The sequence below is a fragment of the Elaeis guineensis genome, chromosome 9 (assembly GCF_000442705.2).
Source record: "Elaeis guineensis isolate ETL-2024a chromosome 9, EG11, whole genome shotgun sequence".
NCBI classification, from domain to species: Eukaryota; Viridiplantae; Streptophyta; class Magnoliopsida; order Arecales; family Arecaceae; genus Elaeis; species Elaeis guineensis.
The window spans coordinates 21111899-21137778 of NC_026001.2; the positions used below are offsets into that span (position 1 = coordinate 21111899).

The 25880-nt window shown below is 37.4% G+C and overlaps 2 protein-coding genes across 22 annotated transcripts; one reads left to right on the top strand and one right to left on the bottom strand.

Annotated features, from left to right (window-relative positions):
- Positions 1-438: 438 nt before the first annotated feature.
- Positions 439-4115, top strand: LOC105051305 (probable pectate lyase 5). Its single transcript, XM_010931660.4, is given in 6 exon segments — positions 439-645; positions 741-1171; positions 1174-1458; positions 1461-1479; positions 1562-1700; positions 3562-4115. Coding segments are annotated over 6 exon segments (1224 nt in total). The 5' UTR covers positions 439-517; the 3' UTR covers positions 3784-4115.
- A 1525-nt stretch (positions 4116-5640) lies between these two features.
- LOC105051306 (uncharacterized) lies at positions 5641-25355 on the bottom strand. Of its 21 annotated transcripts, none has more exons than XM_073243348.1 (7): positions 24998-25355; positions 24811-24897; positions 23845-23973; positions 23684-23770; positions 22707-22763; positions 22492-22578; positions 5641-6226 (listed from the first exon to the last, which is right to left on the bottom strand). In XM_073243348.1, exons 1-7 carry the CDS (start codon positions 25253-25255, stop codon positions 6215-6217), a joined length of 717 nt encoding a protein of 238 aa, XP_073099449.1. In that variant the 5' UTR covers positions 25256-25355; the 3' UTR covers positions 5641-6214. The 21 variants fall into 21 exon arrangements, with proteins under 21 accessions (XP_073099449.1, XP_073099447.1, XP_010929970.1 ...); XM_073243346.1 differs by having other exon boundaries at positions 5642-6226; positions 22492-22575; positions 22653-22763; positions 24998-25352; XM_010931668.4 differs by having other exon boundaries at positions 5645-6226; positions 22653-22763; positions 24998-25346.
- Positions 25356-25880: the final 525 nt, after the last annotated feature.

The window sequence follows — 25880 nt, forward strand, 5'->3', positions numbered from 1 at the left end:
CCTGAAACCATAACAAGAATGTTAAGGTACTCTAAATTGTTAATAATGTGATAGTTGGAAGTTATCCTTTCACACTGTATAAACTATATTCATTAGTACACATCTTTCAAACATGATAGTATATCATCTTTAAAAAATTTTAAGCTTGCATATTTATAACAAGGCTCATTCTCTAGCGGTGCACTTTTTAGACATGGTAGGTCAGTAGTCCTATCCATACCATAAATTTAGCAACAGAAACAAGAAAGAAGACATAGGGGGAGAGAGAGAGAGAGAGGTAGAATATTTTTTCCCCCTTGCTCAACGGCCTAAACTACTCAGTTGGATCCGGTGAATCCTTAAATCACGTTACTAGGCCTGCCCCACCGCATGCTTAGTTCTATCACGCCACCCTTCCCCACAGCCCCTTTTGGCTCTCCTTTATAACCCCCTCTCCCTCTCCTCACACTCTCACCCCTACCTCTTCCCTCCCTCGTAACCCCTCTCTCTCTCCACACTTCCCCTACCAAATTAGAAAATGGCCACTCTACCATTCACTCTCCTCTTCCTTTTCTCACTCCTCACCATCCCCATTTCCTCCTCCCCCACACCCAAACCATCAGCAGCAGTTCAAGATCCAGAATTTGTAGTCCGAGAAGTGCACAGGTAACCAAGACCAGTTCATGTTGTTACTCGAACACAATGTAGGTCTCAATTGTACAAGTTTGCTCAATTGGCTATGAGTTCACGTCCATTTGCAGGAGCTTGAACAATTCTCGCCGGCGGCTGGGCTACCTGTCATGCGGCACCGGCAACCCGATCGACGACTGCTGGCGGTGCGACCAGAATTGGGAGAGCAACCGCCAGCGCCTCGCCGACTGCGCCATCGGGTTCGGCAAGAACGCCATCGGCGGCCGTGACGGCAAAATCTACGTCGTCACCGACAGCGGCGACGACGACCCGGTCAACCCGAAGCCCGGAACCTTGCGGTACGCCGTCATCCAAGACGAGCCCCTCTGGATCATCTTCCAGCGTGACATGGTGATCAAGCTCAAGGAGGAGCTGATCATGAACTCCTACAAGACCCTCGACGGCCGCGGCGCCAGCGTGCACATCGCCGGCGGGCCATGCATCACCATCCAGTACGTGGACCACATCATCATCCACGGCGTCCACATCCACGACTGCAAGCAGGGGGGAATGCCTACGTCCGGGACTCGCCCGAGCACTACGGGTGGCGCACGGTGTCGGACGGCGACGGCGTGTCCATCTTCGGAGGCAGCCACGTATGGGTCGACCACTGCACGCTGTCGAGCTGCCACGACGGCCTCGTCGACGCGATCCATGGCTCGACGGCGATCACGATATCGAACAACTACATGACTCACCATGACAAGGTGATGCTCTTGGGGCATAGTGATAGCCTGATGGTGGACAAGAACATGCAGGTCACCATTGCCTTCAACCACTTTGGGGAGGGCTCATTCAGAGGATGCCGAGGTGAGCGTTTATTCCTTTCGTGGGTGATGGTTATTCCTTTTGGAATAGTTATTCCATGAGTTATTCCTGGTGTTATGGGCAGGTGTCGGCATGGGTATTTCCATGTGGTGAATAACGACTATACGCACTGGGAGATGTACGCCATTGGAGGGAGCGCGGCCCCCACTATAAACAGCCAAGGGAATAGGTTCTTGGCACCAGATGACCGGTTCGCCAAAGAGGTGACACCAATGTTCCACTATTTGGCTATTGTCGCATAACTCCTCCCAGAGTTTTTTATATTTTATTTATTATTATTTTTTTTTACCACACCCCGACCTTCTAAATTAACTTCGTATCATTTAGTTAGTAAATTCTTTCTTGCTGAAATTTCTTGGTGTCAAATAAAAGATTTTATGTTCTTGCTCTTGTGCATGAATCCTCTATAATGTGTGCAATAAATTGTAAGTACCACTGCATATGATCTGCCTAGACACTGCTTAATTTATCAATTATATATAGCAGTCAGAAAATAGTATAATTAATGAGATTATATGGCAGATTCAGATTGTATCGATATAAAATGATTGATCTTCGTTTATGATACCAATCATTGAATGATGCTTTGCACAGATCATAAAGCTACTTGAATCTTTCATTCATCTGATTATATAGATCTCAAAGTTAATATTGTGCGATCCAATGATGGATTCAGACAAAAAAGAAGAATCTTTCTTCCGTATGAAAAATACACCTCCTATCCTTACATGGCACCAGCTAGAGCCCAACTATATTTGGTCAATCGCGGTTTGTTATTTTAGATGGTAAATAGAGTAATCACAAGATGACAATTTTCATATACAACAATATAATCCAGTTATACAAGTGGATCCCATCATTTAGCAGTAATTGAAAGGACTAAAACATGTTGTTTGGAAAGGAGCAAAACATATGTATCATGCAAACTGATTCTATGGACCATTCAATCTCCCGCCATTTAGAGTAATCACAAGATGACAATTTTCATATACAACAATAGAGTCCAGTTATACAAGTGGATCCCATCATTTAACAGTAATTGAAAGGACTAAAACATGTTGTTTTGAAAGGAGCAAAACATATATATCATGCAAATTGATTCTATGGACCATTCAATCTGCCGCCATTGATCAGTGGGACCTAGCTGTACCAAAGGTGGTGGACACTGTTCAGCTATTCTGAGAACTGGGGAGAGTTGGAACTCATGCCTTCAGACATGGAGTAATTGATAGACGAAACGGTGAAGAAGTTCAATTATGTTGTTCTTTGTTGTTTCCCTGCATAGTTTTTAAAAAAAGGTGTCTTAAAAACAACAAAAGCTAGGTAACATCTATGCTTGTCAAATTTGCCAGAATGATTAGTTAGGCTGCTTGGTGGGTAAAATAATGTGTTGCCACCGACAGTGCAGTACTTTTCATGATCATGTTGCGTTGCAATGTTCTTATAGTGACTCTTTTAGTTAGGTAAAGTACTATGTTTATTGTGTTATATCTTGCATGTGCTTGCCTTAAGAGCCACTAAAATGTAGCTCCACTGAAAGCTAACATAAATTGCTCCTATATATTTGCACTGTTTTTTTTTTTTTTTTAATATAATTCTGTAAATGTTGCAATTACAAGTTTACAACTAAAATAAAAGTAGGGTAGTGTTCTCAAAAAGTATTAGAGCAGAAGCATTTTTAAGGGACTAGAACTTCTGAAATGAGGGCATTGATATGAATTGCAGTGTAACATTGGTGCTTAACTAGAGTGCCTAGAGTCTAGACTCTCTCTAATTTATAAAGGTCTAGCAGGCTAGCAGCCAAACAATTATTTCGGTTGCACCTAACCCATACTGTCTGCAAGAAATAGTGATAGAAGACCACATATGCATGAACTTAATGGTCATTGATTAGGACTACTCAAGAACAATATGGAGACCAGTGTGAAACAAATTTTTGACTCCCAATGAATTGAAGTGCAACATGCACTGTCCCTAAATTAGGTGCTAGGTGCCGAACACAAGCAAAAGAATGACCAACTTAGTGATGTAAACTATGCTAATTGATTGGTCTTATCTGTGTAGGTGACCAAGCGTGAGGATGCTTCAGAGAGTCAGTGGAAGAACTGGAACTGGAGATCAGAAGGGGACCTAATGTTAAATGGTGCCTTCTTCACACCCTCCGGTGCCGGAGCCTCATCGAGCTACGCCAAGGCCTCAAGCTTAGGGGCAAGGCCATCCTCTCTGGTGAGCTCGATCACAATGTCGGCCGGCGCACTTGTCTGCAAGAAGGGCTCGCGTTGTTGAACGCCAAATCAAGGATTGCTTAATTGAGTGTTGATTCATTGGACTTCCAGAAACAAGAATTGACAAAGAGATATTAGAAGTTGGAGGGTAGGATCTCAATGCCATGTCTACTATATATGTTTCAAATTGCTGCCTTGGTTTCCGTTTTTCATTTTTTAACTATCTTTCATTTCATTGTCAGTTCTTATCCCTTGTAATACCAACCTCGGCCTGCTGTTCCAATGACCACCTTGGTTCCAAACAGGAAACCCAGTGGCATTTAGAGGCAGCCAGTACTGATGTGTTGATACTACCAAATTTGTGTGTGAAGTGAAAATGCTTATTGAAAACAATCTCTCTCTCTCTCCTCTCTCTCTCTGTATATATATATATATATATATATATATAAAGAATGGGTTGGTATTGATGGGACGTTGGGAAGATGAGCACAAGAGCATGTGAGGAATTCTCTTTCAAGATTCTGACATTTTGGACTTTGGCCTCATGCCATGTTTGGCGAGGTTGGAACCAGAGCAGTCCTGCCCCAAGGACTTAAATTCTTTGGCGCACAGCCTGATTTGTTCCCCATTAATTGATTCAATCTATCACTGGAATAAGTACCACACTCACGAAGGTTCTGCTAGAAGGAATAAGGAACAGGAATTGCCACCAATTTGCAAACTTTTTAGTCTAGACTACTTGATTTATCCTTAAAACTGTTGACTAAGTAATTGATCTCCAAAACTTAAACTGATAGATAATGGATTAGTAATATATTTCATGCTTAATACCTTCCTTCCAAAACTATCTACTTGTATTGAAGGATAACTATCTATGTGGAGGGATAATTGAGTCAGTAATCAATTAACTTAAAAAACAACAATGTACATCAGACTTTGTAAAACAGAGCTCAGAGACTTGACTGCACAAATTTTGCTCCCCAGACACATAATGAGTTGAACTTGAATTGCTACTCATTTCTGCGAGTTGGCCGTCATTAAAGTTTGGGTAGTTCACAAGTCCAACTAAAAATTGAGGCCTGGCCTTGACCTGCTTGGTAGTGAACTTGAATTAACCTTTAATTGAAGTGAGTTGCAGCTGTCGGTAAGCTGCTTGCTTTACTTGCAGAAAGCACAAAAGCTAGGTGCAACCAGCTAGCTACACGAGTATTGCTTTCTCAATTGAAAGAGTTTAGAAATGTGATTAAGTTGGATCTTGACTTGAATCAAGATTTGACTCAAATAATCTGCATAACAAGTCCTTTTCATGTCAGATTTGAAATGATTAAAGTTAGATCCTTATTGAGTTGGATCTAATTCTGTGAGATTCATAACAAATGTAGCCGAAGCACAGTTCTTAAGTTCATACCTATATCTGGTACATTGGTCTAGAATAGAGGGTGGGCTTGGCCGTGACTTGAATTGAGCTATACATTGGACTAAATTCTACCTGACCTGCTTGAACCAATATTTCAGGTTGTATTTTGTGATCAAGAACAAGAAAAAGCAATATAGGAATGAGTCATTTCTCCTGTGATTGTTCGGATGAAATTTCTTTATTTCTTGCAAAATAGCTGTCTTTGTCCATGCAAAAGTGGGGAGGAATAAGAGGTCCTTATCCTAAGAATACTGCTATTCCAGTTCTCCTGGAATTGTTATTCTTGGAATAAGCAGTATTGGCCAACATAATTGGCATCTTGCTATCCTCTCTTTCGTTCCTTTTCTCATTCTTCTAAATGTACTCCCTCTCTTTCATTTACTGAATGAAAGTGATTATGCTTTGCCCAATCTTTCCTTTAAAAAGATGTCCTTAAATTTTAAATGTAAACAACTGTAATGTGCACAAAGAAAATAATTAATTTTTTCAGTCATGTGTAAACTTATACTTGTTCTAGTTGAAGTGTTATAATTGCAACTGCTTGCATACTACAAGTTGTCCTCTTGTGGACATTGTTTTGGACAAGGTGGTCTAGAAACTTAGTTTGGGACCCATACAAACAACCGACCCTGTTGCTCACCGACATGTTTGCAGAATTACATCCCTCACAATTTATAGCCACAGACCAGTAGATGGTTGTTAGTCGTCAGGATCAAATCAGACAGAAAAAATTGCATTCCAACCAATGAAAGTGGCTCAGACTTTAGTAGGGACCATCTTACCATAGGCCATTGTGCACAAATCAGAAGATGGGGTGATGCATGTTAGGGCTAGTTAGCCATTGCTATTGGAAGTGGGGCTGTGGCTCCTAAGTGATGAAATGAAGTTGATGTCTCTGAAAACCCCACCATGTGAGCATTGTATGATTGCTAAACGACTCAAGACAAGTGATGCTATGTCCATGGATGTTTCCCTTCCCAAATGGGCATAAAAGAAGTATCGTGTTCATGTGCATGCTTCATCGATCATCTATCTTGCAAGTGCATCGAAAAATTTGGCTGAACTTGGTAGTCCATCAACTAGGGTCCTGTGGATCATGATTGTCATATGTGCATGTTAATTACAAGTTGAGATAGAATCTAATACTAAAGATGAAAGCTAAAACTGAGACATATATGAACATGTTTGCATAGTTAGGTTTCATAAATGGAGGCTCATAATGGATTGGAGTAAATGAAGATAGCTTTAAGAAGTCTATGGGAGTAAATGCTACAAATTAAGAAAGCTAGACCTAAGATGGATCATAAATATGGTCCTGCAAATTATATCGAGGAATTTGTGGAAGATTGAGATGTGGGACAAGATAGGCCAACCATATGTGCAAATTGCAACTACTGGAAGGTGTTCATGAAGTATATGTATGAAGGTGTCAGATTATGGGATGAGCAGATGGTCAGCAATTGTGGCTGAAAATTCAACAGGCAAAGCCTGCAGCTTTTCAGGTTCATTCACTCACTTGTCTGTTGTATTTTCTCAACATATTAAGCAGGCCAATATCCTGAAATGCCTTGTGGCTTGGGGAGATTGGCCAATCTAAACTACATCAAGGGACCTTAGACCAGTGTTAGACATTGGGGAGAATCAAGATCAAAAGCACTAGTTTAAGACAAATATGATGCCCATATGCACTATTAATGCACAATAAAGTACACAGATTGGTTGCAGTGGCTGTATCTTGATTTAATGGACCAAAGTAATCAATCATATCAACCACTACACTGAAGGTTATGGTGATACTGCTTATAGGTGGGTTACATTTAAGTTATTGGTCATTTTCAGCCATCCAAACATAAATGATCAAGAAGCAAAATGATGCTAGGCTTTTTTTAGGAACTGTACTAACCTTGAAGCATTCAAAGGCCGTAAAAGAAGAAGAAGAAGATTATATGGGGCTTGTCATCTAAATTATTAATAAACTAGTTTTGAGACCGCACATTGCGCATGGGTTCTAGACCACATAATGGATCATTTTTAAAAAAATTATTTATAAATAGGTCCATCCAAATTTTTAATATCCATTCACATTCTCAACTACATATATGAGTAGGTTTTTATTGCAAGAGGATCATAATATCAGATTTTAAGAACATCATTTAAGTCACATAAATGGGCTTTAAGAACATCATTTAAGTCACATAAGTGGGCTTTAATGATATCATTCTTTAATTCAAAGCTTTAAGAATTGTTAGGTAAAAGAGTCTAGACATGTGGCATATTGCAGGTTGATTTTGATCCAAATGGCATTCATAGATGATAATGTGCTATTTACGTAGACAATTGATCTTCTCTAAATTTCTGTTTTCATATATATATATATATATATATATATATATATTAGATTGGCTACCTTGTCTTCCTCCTTTGATGCATGTTTAAATCCACTTTACTCCGTTTCAGTGTTTCATGGAGTAAAGCAGCTGTACCTTTTAATAGAATATGACTAGTTGCATGCAAAGAGAGTAAATCAGGCTTGATATATATATATATATATATATATATATATATTAGATTGGCTACCTTGTCTTCCTCCTTTGATGCATGTTTAAATCCACTTTACTCCGTTTCAGTGTTTCATGGAGTAAAGCAGCTGTACCTTTTAATAGAATATGACTAATTGCATGCAAAGAGAGTAAATCAGGCTTGACAATTCTACATTAAAGATATGACAAGTTTAAGCTTGAATGTAGAATTATGTGTGAGAGAGAGAGAGAGAGAGAGAGAGAGTTGTGTTTGAAATGGCTCAACATAGGTGGAATTGATTGAAACAGATCAATTATCTTAAGACCGAGGAAAATTGTTGAGTTGATATAATTGAGTGTGATTGCATAATTGAAGGTGGGAATGAACAATCCTATGTTAATTGAAGTAAGGAAAAGGGGTTAGTGAAATGAAGATATACAAAAATCAAAGAGTCTTTAATTTAGGAGCATGATCCTTATTGATTTTGGATTTGAAAGCTTAGGAGTTAATCCTTGAGGAACCTATATATAGGCTTTGAGGAAAGAGGCAACAGCTTCAGCAAAATGTCTTTTTTAGATTTTAACATATTTATTGAAAAAGGTTTTAAAGAAATGAGCTAAATGCAATTGAAGCAAATTTATTGAAAAACATGTGCCACAAAATAATGGATGAGAAAGTGAGAAATGAGTATCCTAAAGTTAAATAACTTACTTTTAAAGATAATAGAAAAATAATTCAGATGATATATCCAAAGAAGAGAGGATTCTATATCAAGGTTGGAAACAGGCCAGGCTGGGCTGGGACATGCCCTACCTGGGCCTGATCTGAATTTTTTTTTGTTCCAGTCTTTGGGTTGGGCTTAGATCTAAAAATTTTAGAAAATATACGCCTGAGCCTGGCCCAAAACCAGGCCTAGGCCCAACCCAAAACCTGATTAGCTAGTGGGAGAAAGCACTGATCTTTGTTTTTTCCAAAGGAAGTGGGAGGCAAAGAATGCAGCCCTAAGCACCGACTTATTTCATGATCTTGGACAACCTCTTCAAAGAGTCACTCCTTCACTAGTGAAGGAGCAGGATCCATATTAGTCATTGCTTAAGCTCTATCATTCTCCCCAAATCCTCCAGCATGATCATATTGAGGGACTCAAAATACTCAAACTTCCATGGTTCAACACTGGAAAAATGAATGAGCTCTTTATTTGGAGCGAAGGCAGCAACAAGTGGAATTAGGATTGAAATCAGATCGGATTGGATACCAGCATATCTATATCCATATTTGTTTCATTTGATAAATATAAATACGGATATGGATATTATTCAGATACAAAAATTTATATCCATAATTATTTTAAACGGATATGGATATGATTCAGATATTGGAAGTATGGATATAATTATGGATATAACCTACATAATTAAACTTTCTAACTACAGAATCAAAAATATTACTAAATAGATGATAAATCAAGCTAATAACATGTTTATATGATTGTATATTTTTGTTAAAAATGAATAAGTGCTATATAAAATTTTATATATTACATGCAAATTCGGATATTCGGATATGGGTTGGATGGTTGTCTATCCATATCCATATCCATTTTCTTTGACGGATGTGGATATGAATACGATACTAGTCGGTTTCTCAAATTTCTAGTCATATCTAGATTGATTCGGATATGAAAATGATTTGGACGGATAATATCCATACCACTTTTACCCCTAGATGGATGCCTTACCTGTAACGTCCTGGGGACAAATTAGGAGGTGTCGACATTTAGACTACGATTAAAAGAGACCATGCAGGTAGTGAGGGATTAGAGGACTCCAGTAGTGCTTGATTGACGATAGAGCTAATCCAATTCTCAAGGATTTCTATGGTTTTTTGCACCGTTTCTAGGGTTTTTGCAAAGCTCGTTTTTGTAAAGCTCGTTTGAGAGCCCATTGGAGCAGAGAAGAGCAAGGAAGATGTTTGGATTTAGGGAAGGGTTTCAAGCGAAGTATCTATCAGCTGACTCGAGAGGAGAGGAAGTGCTTATTGGGTAGAGAGGCAGGGGATGTAGAGAGAAGAGAAGGGCTAGGGTTTTAATTAGAACCAGAGAATACTTCGAGAGGATAAGGAATTGAGAGGCTTGGCCCAGTAAACCCTGCAAACCCACATTGGGCCAGATGCAAAGTCAGCCTTGACCTTTGTTTTTGAGCATGATTCATGCTCAAACTTGGGTAGGGCTGGGGTCGGGCCAAATAATTACCCAGGCCCATACAAAATATATGCCGGCTTTACTTTGAAGCCTACATCCGATCTGAAAATACTCAGGCGTAGCCCATAGCCCCGCCACAGTCAGGCTAGCCCAACAGTCATCAAGCCAGCCCAAGCCCACTTCCAACCCTGACCGATAATTATATCTATAGAAGGATTTGGGAAGACCATGTGTAACATTAAGCTGTTACAGATGGAAGATGTCAAAAGGAACATGAAAAAGCTTGCATTATTTAATAGATGACTTGGAAATCATAAAGCTAAACCCAAATGTTTTAGGAGAATGCCTGAAGACTGTTCTTAGTTATCATGTGCTTACAAGGAAAGAAATGAATCAATGATAACCAGCTAGATGCCATGATGATTGATGACAAAAGAGAAATAAGCTATTCATCTTCCAAAACATATAAAATTGTGATGCTTAAATGAGAATAAGCATATAAATTAGCCTCGGGTTTACCTTTTTGGGAATTAGGACAGGGATACCACCACCAAGATCCAAACACCAGGACCCTCCTAAGTACTTTTCACTTATAATCTTGGGCGGAGTTTGCAGACAATGATTATCTCCTATTCAATTGTTGCTCCCAATATGTTTGATCCTCTTGATTGCTTTGTATGTTAATGCATTGATCTTGACTGCCAGTGAAAATATTAAAATCAAAATTATCTTGAATTTCCAAAGCTGAAAACTAGTTCAACATTCTTAGTTGAAGCTTGAGTGAAGATGGAAAAATTTGTCCTTTAAAATGAACTATTCTTGATACTAAAACCCTTTATGATGATAAAATTATAAAAGAAATCAATCAAATAATTTATGTGAAAATATATGTCTAACATATAAAATGTTATAGGTGATGACATGGAACCTGAAATATTAAAACTAACAAGTTCAGATCTTGTGTGGTACATGTTTAGCACCGTAGAGGCTGGTGCATCTTTGAATGGTGACACATCATCCATCTTGGAAATGGTAGCTGTCATCCATTTCGTTGGTGTGCCAAACATGACTGGTACACCAAACACATGGTTTGAAAGATGGGTGGTAGCCATCTATTTTTGAGATGAGCGATGTGTCCCTTGTTCAAACATGCACTAACTATTAGGACCGTAGCCCCTAATCAACTTTTCAAAAGGCAAATGCCCATTGGGAGGCAAGGTTTATTAGTCTTTATTCACTAGGCACAGGGGCTTCACACCTGAGTTGACCCGCATCAAGCTAGATCACCTTCAATTAGCAGACTGGGTGGTTAAACCTATTTAATCTTACTAATCAGACATCAGTCGACCTTCCTTGTCGACTTCCATAATTGTTGCTAATACATCAGCCACCTTCGGCTACCAACCCCAGCCTGAGTCTCACCGAACCTTCTCGGCTACCATCCTCTTCCAGAGTCTCACCGAATCTTTTCAGCTATCAATCTCTCCCTGAGTCTCACCAAATATATGTTAGAACCTTTGCAACCTCGCTCTGATACCACATGTTAGGACCGTAGCCCCTGACCAACTTCCCAAAAAACAAATGTCCGTTGGGAGGTAGGGTTTATTAGCCTTTATCTAGTAGGCACAGGGACTTCACACCTGAGTTGACCCACATCAAGCTAGATCATCCTCAATCAGCAGGTTGGATAGTTAGACCTATTATATCTTACCAATCAGGTACCTGTCGATCCTTCTTGTTGACTTTCATAATTGTTGCCAATACATCAGCCATCTTCGGCTACCAATCCTAGCCTGAATCTCACCGAATCTCTTCGGCTACCATCGTCTTTCAGAGTCTCACCAAGTCCTCTTCGGCTATCTCACCGAACCCCTTCGGCTCCCATCCTCTTCCAGAGTCTCATCGAATTCTTTTCGGCTACCAACCTCTCCATGGATCTCACCAAATATGCGCTAAAACCTTTGCATAACACTAACCTCTACCATAAGCTTTCACAGTGCAAGCACAAAACACACACCATATAGGATCCCATTTTACACTCTAGGAAATCCCAGCTCAAAACCAACATAATTCCATGTCTGAAAGGTTAATTGGTTATTAGGAAAATATTACATTATTATTGATTCTCTAGTTTTCTCCTGTATCCCAATGAAATCAGACAGCACTACAATGGTTTTAGTACACAGAATCTTAATCTACTTTTCATGCATCTTTATTCTGTCACTTATCAATTTACATATAAATATTTACATAGCAATAGGAGTATAGTATTGAAAACAATGCAATTGTACGGCATCCAAATGTTTCAGACAGCTTCGGATAAAGGAGGGAGTGACCTGACACGATTACCTCGGTGATGACTGCATGGATACCAGGCCATAATGAATGAAATCAATACTATAAACAACGTCGGAACAAAGGCAAGAATGGCAAACATCTTTAGGAAAAGAATGGAGACACTACACATTGAAAGGGTCAGGAACCCCAATGTCGTATACTTGAGGCTTCTGAAGAATATAATAGAGATGTGGCTGCTAAGATTGATGAGTATCAGAAGCAGCATGCTGGCTCCAGATACAAAGGTGGCCAGCATGAAGAAGGTGCAGATCTTTAGAGGGACCGTATGGGCATGTCCTGTTTGATCTCCAAGATATCCAGAGAAAATGCTTATGATTCCGGCAACAGAAATGCCAGTTGAAAAGTAAGAAAATTTTGAGGCAGACTTCATCTCTCTATGCCTCTCTTCTGCTTCTGTCTCTCTACGCCTCTCTTCTTCTCTGCTCTCTCTCTGTCCATCCTTGCATTTGAACAGAGTGGCTTCAGTCTCAGATTCACCAAAAAAGTAACAATGGACATTCAAGTAACAGTAGATTGCGGTAGTGCATCAAAAACAGGAAACAAGCTAGCAGGAATGGCATGAATACAAACCAAATATACTTTGAAAAAATAATGATTGATTTGAATGCTTATAAGCCAAGAGAGCACTCAGACTATATCTGATTTTAGACAGAAATATATACTTTTCTTTGAAAAGGAGCAACCACCCTCATGTGAATGCTAGTCAAGAACAACGTACATATCTGACTACCAATCTTCTGAAGTTACATGCACTCATCGAAGGAAAAAAGAGAGAGAAAGAAGATACAGAGGCCACTCAAAATTTATTTGATCACTTTTTAAAGAGAATCTCATCAGCTTGCCCTAGCACATCAACAAAATATCTTTATTGGCAAACTCATGACTCCTTTTCACCTCCAAAACCAGGAGCTATCATCATTTTAATGAGACTACCAGGTAATATAATGCACTGCAGGCATCCAGGTGGTTTAGGTTGCAACTGCTAATTGCTGCAACTAAAACAAGACACCTAGAAGCATTTTTTTTTTTCTTTTGACAAGTAAAATGCTTTATCCAGCTTGCACCTTTCAGGTCAGAAAATAAGCTAAAATTTGGCTAGGTAAGAAGAAAGCAGAAATTTTCAAAAATAAAAAATAAAAAGATGAAATCAGAAAATCTGATATACATGTACATTTGACTAAGAGGAATGTTACATGTGGAAAAAAATTAAGAAAACATAAGAGACAACAAATAACATAATTAATTATTCAAATATTTAACTAATAGTTGCGGGTACATGAAAGCAGGAATACTTCATGAACAGTTGTGACATGCAATTTTCCTTGTACAGTCTTGAAAACAAAAGAGATTCTAAATAAAGGTTATAGGATTATTTCTCTTTTACAAGGGAAAAGAAAAAGAAGTCTCACTTAATATTCCCAATATATACTTATGAGGACCCATGTAGCTGTATATTTAGTCCCACACCAGCTATATACCAGATAAATATTGGATACTTATACAAGACCAAAGAACCTAAATAATTATCTTCTAGCCAGCTTTTTTGGATGAGGTCCTGAGCTATTATAAATGGTATCGAAGTGAATCCAGCTCATAGCACATATAGACTAGGAGACATTGTAGCACAAGCCCATTTAGGATTGACCACAAATTGATTGTGATGGTTGTGATTCGATTTGCGGTACTTGTGATAGGATGTGAATGGGTTTGGATCCTTAGTTTAGCAAAGACGCTAGTGCTAAAATAGAGGGCATACATGAGGATCCTTGTGGTACAAGAGTGTTTAGTCCCACATCAACTATGCATTACATAGATATTGGGTACTTATGCAAGGCCAATAAATCTAAATAATACCTTTCAGCTGGCCCTTTTGGACAAGGTCTTGGGTTGTTAAAATACTATTGGAGCATAGGTAGAGTATACTGCCTACTCACAATCCTTACCTACAAGGCCCTGTTCATCCCGAAGTTTCTTGAATGATGCACCTCAAAATTAATAGAGTAGAAAGTGGAAAACATTTATATAACTTCCGATGGGTGCATCTAAGTTTTTTGAGGTGCATATCCATTTAATATTTAATAAATATGCCTACCCACAATAAATAAGTGGAAAACAGTTATATAAACCCAACCTCCCCACCTCCGAAACCAAAAAAAGGAAAAAAAACCATGAGAGAGAGAGAGCAATAATTCATGCTTGAATGGTCATAATGTTTGTCAGTTATAAGTTGTCATACAATAATGATTGGGTCCAAAAAAAAGGTGGTTAAGGACTATCCTTAATTCACTACATACTTTGTGGATAACATTTACAATTTGTCATGTAATCAAACCAACAATTCTTTAAGAACCGTGAGGAGCTAAATATTATGTTCTCAAGCTTAGAACAATAAGACTATTTTTTTTCTTCTGAAACTTTTTCTTGACTCGATAAGTCACATGATCTTAAGAATTATTGAATGGTGTGTCTAGATCTTATTTCACACTCTCGTCATGAATATACCATTAATTCGCTGTTACGCGCTCAATCTTTTCATTAAAGATTTAATAACAAGCAATGTTATATGCTTCTTGACCATCATAGTACCTATAAATAGAAAGTCTCGAGTACAAGCAACATAAGCGAAAAAAAAATTCACAAAATGTTCAATCATTCTTGTACATAGATATGCTCAGCCCCTTGAGGAATGGTTTCACGATAATTATAGATCTGTGCTTATCTTTTTCTAGAAACCTAGTTTTAATCTGTCCAAAGTTGCATTGAGAAAATGTTAAATAATTTACTCTCATCTACATCAATTGCATTTTTCCTCCTCCAACAGGAATAAGTTATTGTTTTATTGGTATCAAGTGATCTCATCTCTTGATGAACATAAGAAATTCAGATCCTCTCCTTATGAGCATTAGCTTTTAAGTAAAGAATTGCAATGCAAAATAGAGTTTGATAGATGGTGAAATTTGAAGAGTTTGAGGAGCCAAGTTTTCAAGAGTCCAAGTTTTTTTGGCGGGGGCTTCAGCCAAAAATACACAAGTCACAAGGACTCAGATTGAAGTCAGCCACCATGCATAGGTATGAACATCTATAGGCTCATCACATATAAGGAAAAAAGAGTATATCATGGTCAGAGTCTCTGCATTATATGCAAGGCCAAAACACGCTATGTCCTTAACAAGCTAAGACCAATCAATCTGCCAATGGAAGAAAAAGAAGTCCCACACAGCGGTGCAGCAGCTGGTATGAGCTATAGAATTAGGTGTCCATTTTGCAGATCTGGAGAACATGCAGAAAGATGTTCATCAAGATGCATAGTTACAAAAGAGCTCTTGAAGATGGGAGGCACATGAGTATGCAAACATGGGCATGAGCATGAGATAATGAGGAAAATATGGGCACCAACAGGGGTTCAAGTACATGAAGGTGCAAGGTGGATAAGAGTGCAGGTGCACAATGGTAATGGTGCAGAGTGCATGAGGCCGCAGGGGGACACTGGTAAGAAAGAAACGGCATGAGCTTGGGCATAACCATAAGGAGACAAGTGCATGAAGGCATTAAGCAGAGAAGAATGAAGGGGCATGATGGCATGGGGCACAACTATGAAAGCACAAGTTCACACTACAAACATAGGGTGATGACAATAACCATGGGCACATGCAAAAGTTGACATGCCTATAAGGGCACAAAACACATGACCATGGGCATACAAGGCGCAAAGTCTATAAGGTGCATGTGTAAGAAAGGGTGCTGTTGTGGGAGATGGTATTATTAGTCCTACATCAGTTGTGAGTTAAGGAGTCTGGCTTATATGGAATGGAATCTTCTCTCTCCTATGAGGCACATTTTAGAGGGCAAAACTATGAGGCCCGATGCCATGGGTCAGAGGCCGAAGTGGACAATATCTCACACATGCGGGAGCGAAGACCGACCCATCTGAGCCACAAGCTCTTGACCGCAATATTGATGCCAACTGTGGGAACCGCCTCCTGCCTACACACAGACTCCCTCTTGACTAGGGGCGGCTAATGTTGTGGGAGGATAGCATTATTAGTCCCATATCGATTGTGAGTCAAGGGAAGAGCTGGCTTATTTGGAATGGGACATTCTCTCCTGTGAGGCATCTTTTAAAGAGAAAATCGTGGATTCTGCGTTATGGGCCAGAGGCCGAAACGGACAATATCTCACACGAAGGAGTAGAGATTGACCCATTCGAGCCATGAGCCCTTGATTGCGACAATGCAAACATGGGCTCAAGCACAAACATAGGCTGTGGCACAAAAGAACAAGCATGGATAGAGGAATGGCACCCAACTTTGATACCATAATATGATTGTGGATGCTACTATTGGTTGGGGAACTCACCCAGAATAGTTCGGGTTGCTTAGTAATGTACTTTGGGGCTTGTTGGACCATCGGAGCACTATTGGGTTAGATGGGTGAACCTCTGTATGGTGGGTTTGGAAAGAATTTTGGCTAGACAAGGTAGTCCTTCATGAGGGATGATAGAATCCAGCGAAGATATGACAAGGTTGGATGGACAGGATTTCAACCCTAAGGGTTATGTTTGGGATATTCTTGCAAGAGCCAATAATGCTCTGTGAAGGCCAGCATGAAAAGTACCAACATATATCACTGTTCTCTAAGCTTGCAATGCAAAATACTGCATAATTTCCTTTGTCATACTGCACATAGATGATGGAACTTGGACAAAAGAACTTTCGGCATACTAATGTATGCACTCATACACATACATACATAATTATATACATATGCATACGTACGCACGCTAGTGAGGAGGTGCACAACACATGCTCCAGGTAAAAAATGTTTTACCCTGGATGGTCCAAGTGGGATCCAAGTTATTTCACCGTACACAAATAACGGGTCAACAATCCCTAGATGAAGAGACTTTTCGATTCATTCATGAAATGATATTGTATCAAATGGTATACTTTTGTTCATATTAATAAAATTCATTATTAGTTTGTTGGCATTATCATATTGGAAGGGTTACAAATTCTCAGCCAGCTTAACTAGAGGCAGTTTATGAGTTCATAGGTGCATTTAATGAATGGAATTATTAGTTTCAAACAAGAATCGTAAGAAACAATTTTCTCATGTTCAACCGAGAACCTTTTATATAAATTCATGTTTCTCATGAATCAAACGAAGGTTGCCCACAAGACTGGATTCACCATTTATCATGGTCCACTATATTTCTTTTTATTTTCATCTTGTCACTTTTCTTTTCTTTCTTCTGTGGTTAGAGCGGGAGGATCTTGCATAGGTACTCTTCACCAAAATCAGACAAAAATAAATCATATATGACTTTTAAATAACATCAAATTTTCTGGTAATACAGATATTGAAACCAAAAGTGTAAAGGTACAACAATATGGAGTGTTTTTTGCAGTGTTCGCTGCACTGCCCCTTACTACCTGGTATGGGATATACCGTACTATACCAATACTATACATATATGCCGTATTACCCCATACTAACACTGTTGTACCATATTGTACCGTATACTGACACAATAATAGGATGGTATTTGTATGGGATCCAGTATTGAGACAGCAAATCTTGATCTTTTGTTTTAGTTATATTATGCACTAGTGGGATGAGAGGAACAACTAACTGAAAACCTTTATATGGAGCTAGCCATCAAATAATACGACAAAGTTGTGGGAGGCAAACTCAAAATTTTCCTATAATATCCCTCCAAGTATTTTAATTTTACCATTTAAATATTTTAGTTTCTTTATTATCAAGATTTTAATTTCTGACCATTGGGTTCCTAATTACCAATGGTCATGTGCATTTAATTTCATTTTTATTTTATGACCATTACACTCTGTATTAAAGGTTTTGACCGTTGGACTCCTTATTAAAGACCTTAATGGGTCAATAAAAATCCCAACAGTCATGGACAGTTACAAATGGTCATAAACGGTCATATTGGTTGGCTATAAAAAAGTCCCATTGGGATCTAATTCTATAAACTATCTAAGAGCCTTCCCTTCTTCTTTCTAAATTTTTTCTAATACTTTTTTTTTCTATTTCAATATTTCTTTTTTTCTTCCTAGGTGCTGAAAGAGTCTTCATCAACCTCCTCCACAATCATGCTTGCAGGCTGGAGAATCCCGATTATATCTTGGGGTGATTTTCCCGGATTTTTCTGCATAAGGAACGGAAATACACCTTAGGACAGTGTCCAACACATTTCCGGATTTGATCATTATTTTATTTCTTATTATTCTGTAAGTCTATTATAATTTTTTATAATAAAGTTTGTTAGTTTATTTAGTTTTTTAAATCATCTTAGAAATTCTTTATGTTATGTTCCAACATTCTAATGCATATTTTTTGTCCAAAAAAAAAAAAAAAAACTTCATCATTTGATATTGCTAAATTGGATAATGTCATATTTTACATCTATACTTAGCTATTAATATGAAACTGATCATCATTTGATATTGCTAAATTGGATAGTGTCATATTTTACATCTATACTTAGCTATTAATATGAAAACTGATCTTTGTTAGTGATCTTACAGTATTCCTGCTTTCTGTTACATTTTCACATAAAGTATGGATTATTTTGTTGCTGCTATATTACATGTCAACGGATTGTTACAGCTGATGTACCTAGGATCAGTAACAAATCACCATTGCAAGATTAGACCAGCTGTTGACCTAAAAAGTTGTAGAATTAACTAATGTTGAGAAATATAAATCATATTTTCATCAGATGTTTCTAAGAATGTTACAATCTGATACCAACGAGAAAAATTATTCCTTCTGACAGGTAGCTATGTGCTGGTAATTTACAAATTTTTCTTTATCGGTCTAATTGGTCTGTATGATGATATTGGCAAAAGAAATTTATTCCCTTATTTGCTGTATGTGCGATGAACCAAATAAGAAGATGGATTTAAAAGGATGAAAGTTTTTTTCATGGAGATCAAGAATTCAAAACATTGTCCTTAGATCAATTTTGTTGTTTGATAGTATCATGCTTTATTTAATATTACTTCATACCCTTGTGAATTGAAAAATAAATGGAAGAAGGTTTCTACTAAAACCTAGTAGACCAAAACTTTCTGCTAAAACCCAGTAGTCCAAATCCTGAATTTTAAGTTGCAAGATTACACAATATAACTTAGATGGGATGTCTCCGAGATATCATGTAAACAGATATCACAATAAATTGCTCATCACTCAGTTTTCAGCATTTTTTTAAGATCAAAGTGTAAATCTAATAAAATATTTGTTATTTCAGTTTTCCAATAAATAAAAGGACTATAATAATCTTTCAAACATTAGGCCTAAAGTAATATCAAGAAAAATTACTATTGCATAAAATTAAATCACGCAACTTCAGAAATATGCAATGTATTATACACAAGCATGCATTAGATATCTTTTAATGATGAGATCAACATGAATGGCATTCTTCATGTTTATTAATAAATAGTAATTTGTGACAGTAATTGTGTTGTGATGATTTTAGTATTTTCCCATGTTTGTTCCAACTCTTTGTGGGGTTAGCTCTTTGTAACTTTGTCTATTGCTATATATGACTGGATACTGCATGAATATAATACCATATAATGTATTCGTATTCTAATGCTAAATGTCAGGTATTGCTCCCAGAATTCTTTACTATATTTGTTTTGATCCCCAGTTTAGTATCAAGGGAAGCATCAAGGTCTTGTACAGAGAACTTGTTTGTTCTAGTGCTAATCTATACTGTTAATAGAATAAAATTTCTTTTAGATGAGGAAAATTTTATAGACTTCCCGTACAGTGACTTGTTGTCTATGGTAATGAATAATTTGCCTTACGAAATTCAGCGTGTAAATAACACTGGTTTGTATGATACTGCTTTCCTTCTTATCCGACATCCATTAATTATCTTTGTTTTATATTCTCATACTTTTCTCTTCCGCTTCTTTTGATATTGACCGAACTGTGAAGTTGAAATGCCTACAAGAAAAGATGTTCCCCTTCTTTGGTTTCTGTTAAGTCATTCAAATGTTTGGAAGTAGACATCACAGTTGTTACAAAGGCACTGTTATTACTAACGCTGAATTGCTTTATATCTGCTTTACTTTTATACCATGACTGTGTGCTTGCGGTCATCCTGAAAACTCCTTTATTCAAGACCTGTGGCAAGCACGTTTCACAAAAACAAGTCTTCTCAGGAAGTAAATGAATTAAAACATTTTGTTATCATGTTAATTCTTCGCCAAACTCTTTCTATCCTGCTATCTATTTGCTCAGTTATCATCAATCATTTTCTCTTTCCTCTTAATTTTGTGATTAAATTGCTTCATTTATTATATTTTGCAATTGCCCATTAAGCATGTTCTGTGACTAATGGCACCATGATAGATTTTAGTTGTACGTCAATAAGTTAAATTTAGATGGAAGAAAAATATATAAACAATTAGAAATTATTCTAAATAGAACTTGTGATTAGAGATTTTCAGAATGCCTGTTATACAAATGATGATTTAATAATATTTTGAATTTTTCCTTTTAAAACTGATGTTCCTTTTATAGTAATACTTATTTCATGAAATGAATCTTTTAAATATTGTTGCATAAAAGGGACACGCTAGAGTTTTAATGCATATGTTATTTTTGATAAACCTTTGTATCTATTCATGGAAATATCATCTTTTAAGAAATGATGAATAGCATTCTGTGATAATGAGAATTTCTTCTATTTATTTTCTTTATTCTAATGACATGGTTGAATAATTACAAGACATAGTCATGAGATAAGTTCTGGTATATTTTAGAAATTGTGGGGGGAAGACCCTTTTATATCAGTCTGCTTTACAAAGGTTTGAATAGGACTAAGGTCCTAAAGTTATCGAAGGGGGTGGGGCTTTGCCCATAATGAACCTTTCAATGGTGAGAATCCAACCTCTGTGATAGGAGATTCTTTGAAGGAGATTCAATATGGTAATAACAAGTTAATTAGTTGGTCAGAGAGCACATGTGGTTTATTTAATATAGGAGTCATAGAATTCATCCCATCCCTATGATGATTAGTGCTCCTATGTAGTGGTTACGAAGAGCTATAGCTCATAATAGGATCCGAGAGGTACTCTTCGAGATGTGACACTACACACATCCTTGGAGGGCCTCACCTAAATGAGCACATGGCTGCGGATATGAGATTTGGGCTATCTCTAGCAACTCTCATGAAAAATCAAGATACATATGTAGGGCCACTAATATACAGACTAGCGATGAAGAAACTCTGTACTATATGTGTAATAGTTGAAGTCTGAGTCAAAGAAATATAGTTGAAGATCTGATTCATTTTGTTTCCTTCAGATGGAAACTATTTACACTAAATAAGGTTAAGTCATCTTGCCCATTGTATAGTATAAGCATTCAAAAATTTATATTATTTTATTTTATAATTTTTTAAAAAATTTTGAGTTTTGTGGGGGATTGTTAGAGGAAAACTCAAAATTTTCCTATAATATCCCTCCAAGTATTTTAATTTTACTGTTTAAATATTTTAATTTCTTTATTATCATGATTTTAATTTTTGACCGTTGCATTCCTAATTACCAATAGTCATGTGTATTTAATTTTATTTTTAATTTATGATCGTTGGACTCTGTATTAAAGATTTTGACCGTTGGACTGCTTATTAAAGGCCTTGATGGGTTAATAAAAGCCCCAACAGTCACAAACGATCATAAACAGTCATATTGATTGGCTATAAAAAGGTCCCTTTGGGACCTAATCCTATAAGCCATCTAAGAGCCTTCCCTTCTTCTTCTTTCCAAGCTTTTTCTAATACTTTTCTTTTCTATTGCAATATTTCTTCTTCTCTTCCTGGGTTTTGAAAAGTCTTCATCAACCTCCTCCACGATCGTGCTCGCAGACAGAGGATCCTGATCATATCTCGGGATGGTTTTTTCAGATTTTTCTATATGAGGGATGGAAATACGTCTTAGGACAGTGTCCAACATGCTTCTGGATTTGATCATTATTTTTATTTCTTATTATTCTATAAGTCTATTATAATTTTTCTATAATAAAGTTTGTTAGCTTATTTAATTTTTTTAAATTATTTTAGAACTTCTTTATGTTATGTTCCAACAAAAGTCAGTGGTAAGAACAGCACTGTACAAAAATTAGAATGTCATACCTATACACCACAGGATATTAGTATAATAATATCGCCAAGATTATCATACAAGACAACATGCAGAAAACTAAGTTATATATTTGGGAGGCTACCGTACCAACTCTAAGTTCCCATGAGTTACTATATCATCTTCATCTGGCTCAGGTGCACCTCTACCAGTGGATGCTGCAGATAAATCTGGCTGCTGTCATACAAAACTTCGAGTCAGCATATTACTCTTCGGAACATACTGCTTTAAACAAGTAACATATAATTTACCCGGAGTATTTGATCTAATGTGTTGTTCCCAGTATCATCATGGTACTGACTCACCATGGGATGATTATCTTTTCTGCCACAGGATTTTTCAGCTTGTGAAGGACAGTACTGCTGGAGGAAGGCAACAAACCAATCTTGATTTTAAAAATTATGTAGAAATTGATATATACATATGCAAATTATGCCAAATCAGCATTTATGTTGCATTTTTGTATCGTGGAAATTACAATAGCAACAAATAGCACGAGTTCATGAACAAAAATAAAATAAAAGACAATCAAGCTATAACCTTTAAGATACTTATTTGTCAATCATCCTTACAAAAGAACAACAACAAGCATCCATATTTTAGTAATTCGGAATATATCATGAATACTCTGATCAGTTGGTAGAATTTGTAAATTCAATAATCCAGTCATTTGAAGAACAAATCCGATCAATAGATTAGCAAAGGAAAAAGTTCATGTAAATGAACAGATATTGGAACTACCATCTCTGCATAAACTCGATTGATTGTGTATTGACCATTGCAATAATCTTATATTGTCCAAGAAACAGATTCTACCATCGCAACTAGAGGGGTAAGCGAAAATCTCAGCCCTTTTCATGAATAAAGTGCTTTCTTTCTTGCACCATTTAGTTTTATTGACTGCTTTCCTTAATCGAGCATCATCTTCACTAGTGTTAATCAACCAAAATCTCAGTGACATAACAGAAGTAATGGGACTTTAAGCTATTTGAATTATGAAATGATATCCTCATCGGCACGGCTGCAGATGGCAACAATATTGAGTGTTCTTTTGTTTTAGTTATATTACTCACTTGTGGGATGAGAGGAGCAATGGGCTGAAAACCTCTATATGGAGCTAGCTATCAAATAACATGACAAAATCAGTAGCAGGAATGGTGCTGTACAACAATTAGAATGTCATACCTGTACACCACAGGATATTAGTATAATCATATTGCCGATATTATCATAGAAGAGAATATGCAGAAATCTAAGTTATATATTTGGGAGGTTACCATACCAACTCTAAGTTCCCATGAGTTACACTACCATCTTCATCTGGCTCACGTGCACCTCTACCAGTGGTTGCTGGAGATAAATCTGGCTGCTGTTGTACATAACTTTGAGTCAGTATATTACTCTTCAGAACATACTGCTTTAAACAAGTAACATATAATTTACCTGGAGTATTTGATCTAATGTGTTGTTCCCAGTGTCATCATGGTACTGACTCACCATGGGATGATTATCTTTTCTGCCACAGGATTTTTCAGCTTGTGAAGGACAGTGCCGCTGGAGGAAGGCAACAAACTACTCTTGATTTAAAAAATTATGTAGAAATTGATATATACATATGCAAATTATGCCAAATCAGCATTTATGTTGCATTTTTGTATTGTGGAAATTACAATAGCAACAAATAGCATGAGGTCATGAACCAAAAAAGGAAAAGACAATCAAGCCCTTCATATAAGGTTTATGATACTTATTTGTCAATCATCCTTACTAAGGAGCAACAACGAGCATCAATATTTCAGTAATTCTGAATATATCATGAATACTCTGATCGACTGGTAGAATTTGTAAATTCAATGAACCATTCATTTGAAGAACAAATCCGGTCAACGGGCTAGTAAAGGGGGAAAAAAAAAAAAATCATGTAAATAAACAGACATTGGAACCACCACCTCTGCATAAACTCTATCGATTGGGTATTAACCATTGCAATAGTCTTATATTGTCCAAGAAACAGATTCTACCATCGCAACTAGAGGGGTAAGCGAAAATTTCAGCCCTATTCATGAATAAGGTGCTTTCTTTCTTGCACCTTTTAGTTTTATTGACCGATTTCCTAAAGTGATCATCATCTGCACTGGTGTTAATCAACCGAAATCTCAGTGACAAAACAGAAGAAATGGACTTCAAACTGTACCAAATGATATCCTCATTGGCACGGCTGCAGATGGCAACAAAGTGTTCTCCATCTCAAAGACTGACGCCTTAGCCTAATTAGTGTTGTCACCTCCAAGGGGGAAAAAAAAAAAAAAGAAATTATCTATTTTCAATTGCATTTTTGTTCCAATTATTACTGCGTTTTGCTCCAACATAAAGCACCACATAAACAGAATGGGACTAGAAGCAATTTACTTCATGGTAGCTCTGTCGGGGTGTCGGGTTTTTCTCGGCTTTTGTCTTTTCCCCCAGCTGGTTCTCGACATCTTCGGCGCAGTTGTCCTGAAAAGGAAAGGAGTAGAAGCAAATGAGCTGCCGAAATTTTGGTATATGAATTTGAGAGTGAGGATCGGCTTAGCTCGTCGCTTCCGTGGCGACTTGCCTTCTTGATGTAGGCGATGGCGATGAGGACGAGGACTTGGAGAGAAGCTAGAACACCGAAGAAAACCATGGCTTGGAGTTGTTTGTGGAGAGTGGAAGGAGAGATCGAAGAAATAAAAAAGGGTGTCGAACTTTTGAGAGGAGCAACGACGACAACGATGGCGAAGAACGACGAATCGATGCGGGAACGGTAGGATGGGGGAATTTCCTCGCAGGTGCTGCGACCAAGCCCAGAAGCCGATAGCTCCAATGAGCTCATTGAGCTCGGGAGCTCTAAGAGGAGTGGCCCGTCTACAGACCGCGTAAGAAGGACTTTGGGCAGGAATTCTAGAAAGTCTTGTTTCAAACGATAGAAAACCGAGAAACGATCTTCTTTTTTTTTTTTTTTTACTTTAATTTTATTTTAATTTTTTTTGAAACACTTTTTGGTCAACAACGATTTAAGGAGGTCGGTAGGAACTCCGGAAAGTCTAGTTTTAGACGATAGAAAACTGACAAACAAAAGAATTTTTAAGTGGCGTTTGGTAGCGGGCAACTTGGATAGAATGATAGAAAATTGAGGAACGATTTAAGGAAGATTTTTTGATCAGCAATGATTTAAAGAAACGATAGAAACTCTCGAAAGCCTGGTTTTAAATGATAGAAAATTGAGAAACAAAAAATTTTTAGGTTATGTTTTTTTTGGATGACAATCCAAATTATTTTGGTAATCTGAATAAAATTTTATAAAATCTAGTTTCAAACGAATAGAAAATTTTTTGATCAGCAATTATTCAAGGAAGTGGGTAGGAACCCGGAGAGTCTAGCTTTAGACGATAGAAATCCGAGAAAGTAGAAACTTTTAGGGAAGAGAGTAGGAACTCTGAAAAGGATGATAGAAAACT

Bases quoted from the DNA above. Each gene is read 5' to 3' on its own strand.
- LOC105051306 (XM_029266515.2), bottom strand. From the start codon at position 25,255: ATGAGCTCATTGGAGCTATCGGCTTCTGGGCTTGGTCGCAGCACCTGC. The intron at 23,974-24,810 runs GTAAATTGCTTC...AATCAAGAGTAG, and splicing joins CCCGACAGAGCTACCATGAA to TTTGTTGCCTTCCTCCAGCG. The intron at 23,771-23,844 runs GTAAATTATATG...TATGTACAACAG, and splicing joins CATTAGATCAAATACTCCAG to CAGCCAGATTTATCTCCAGC.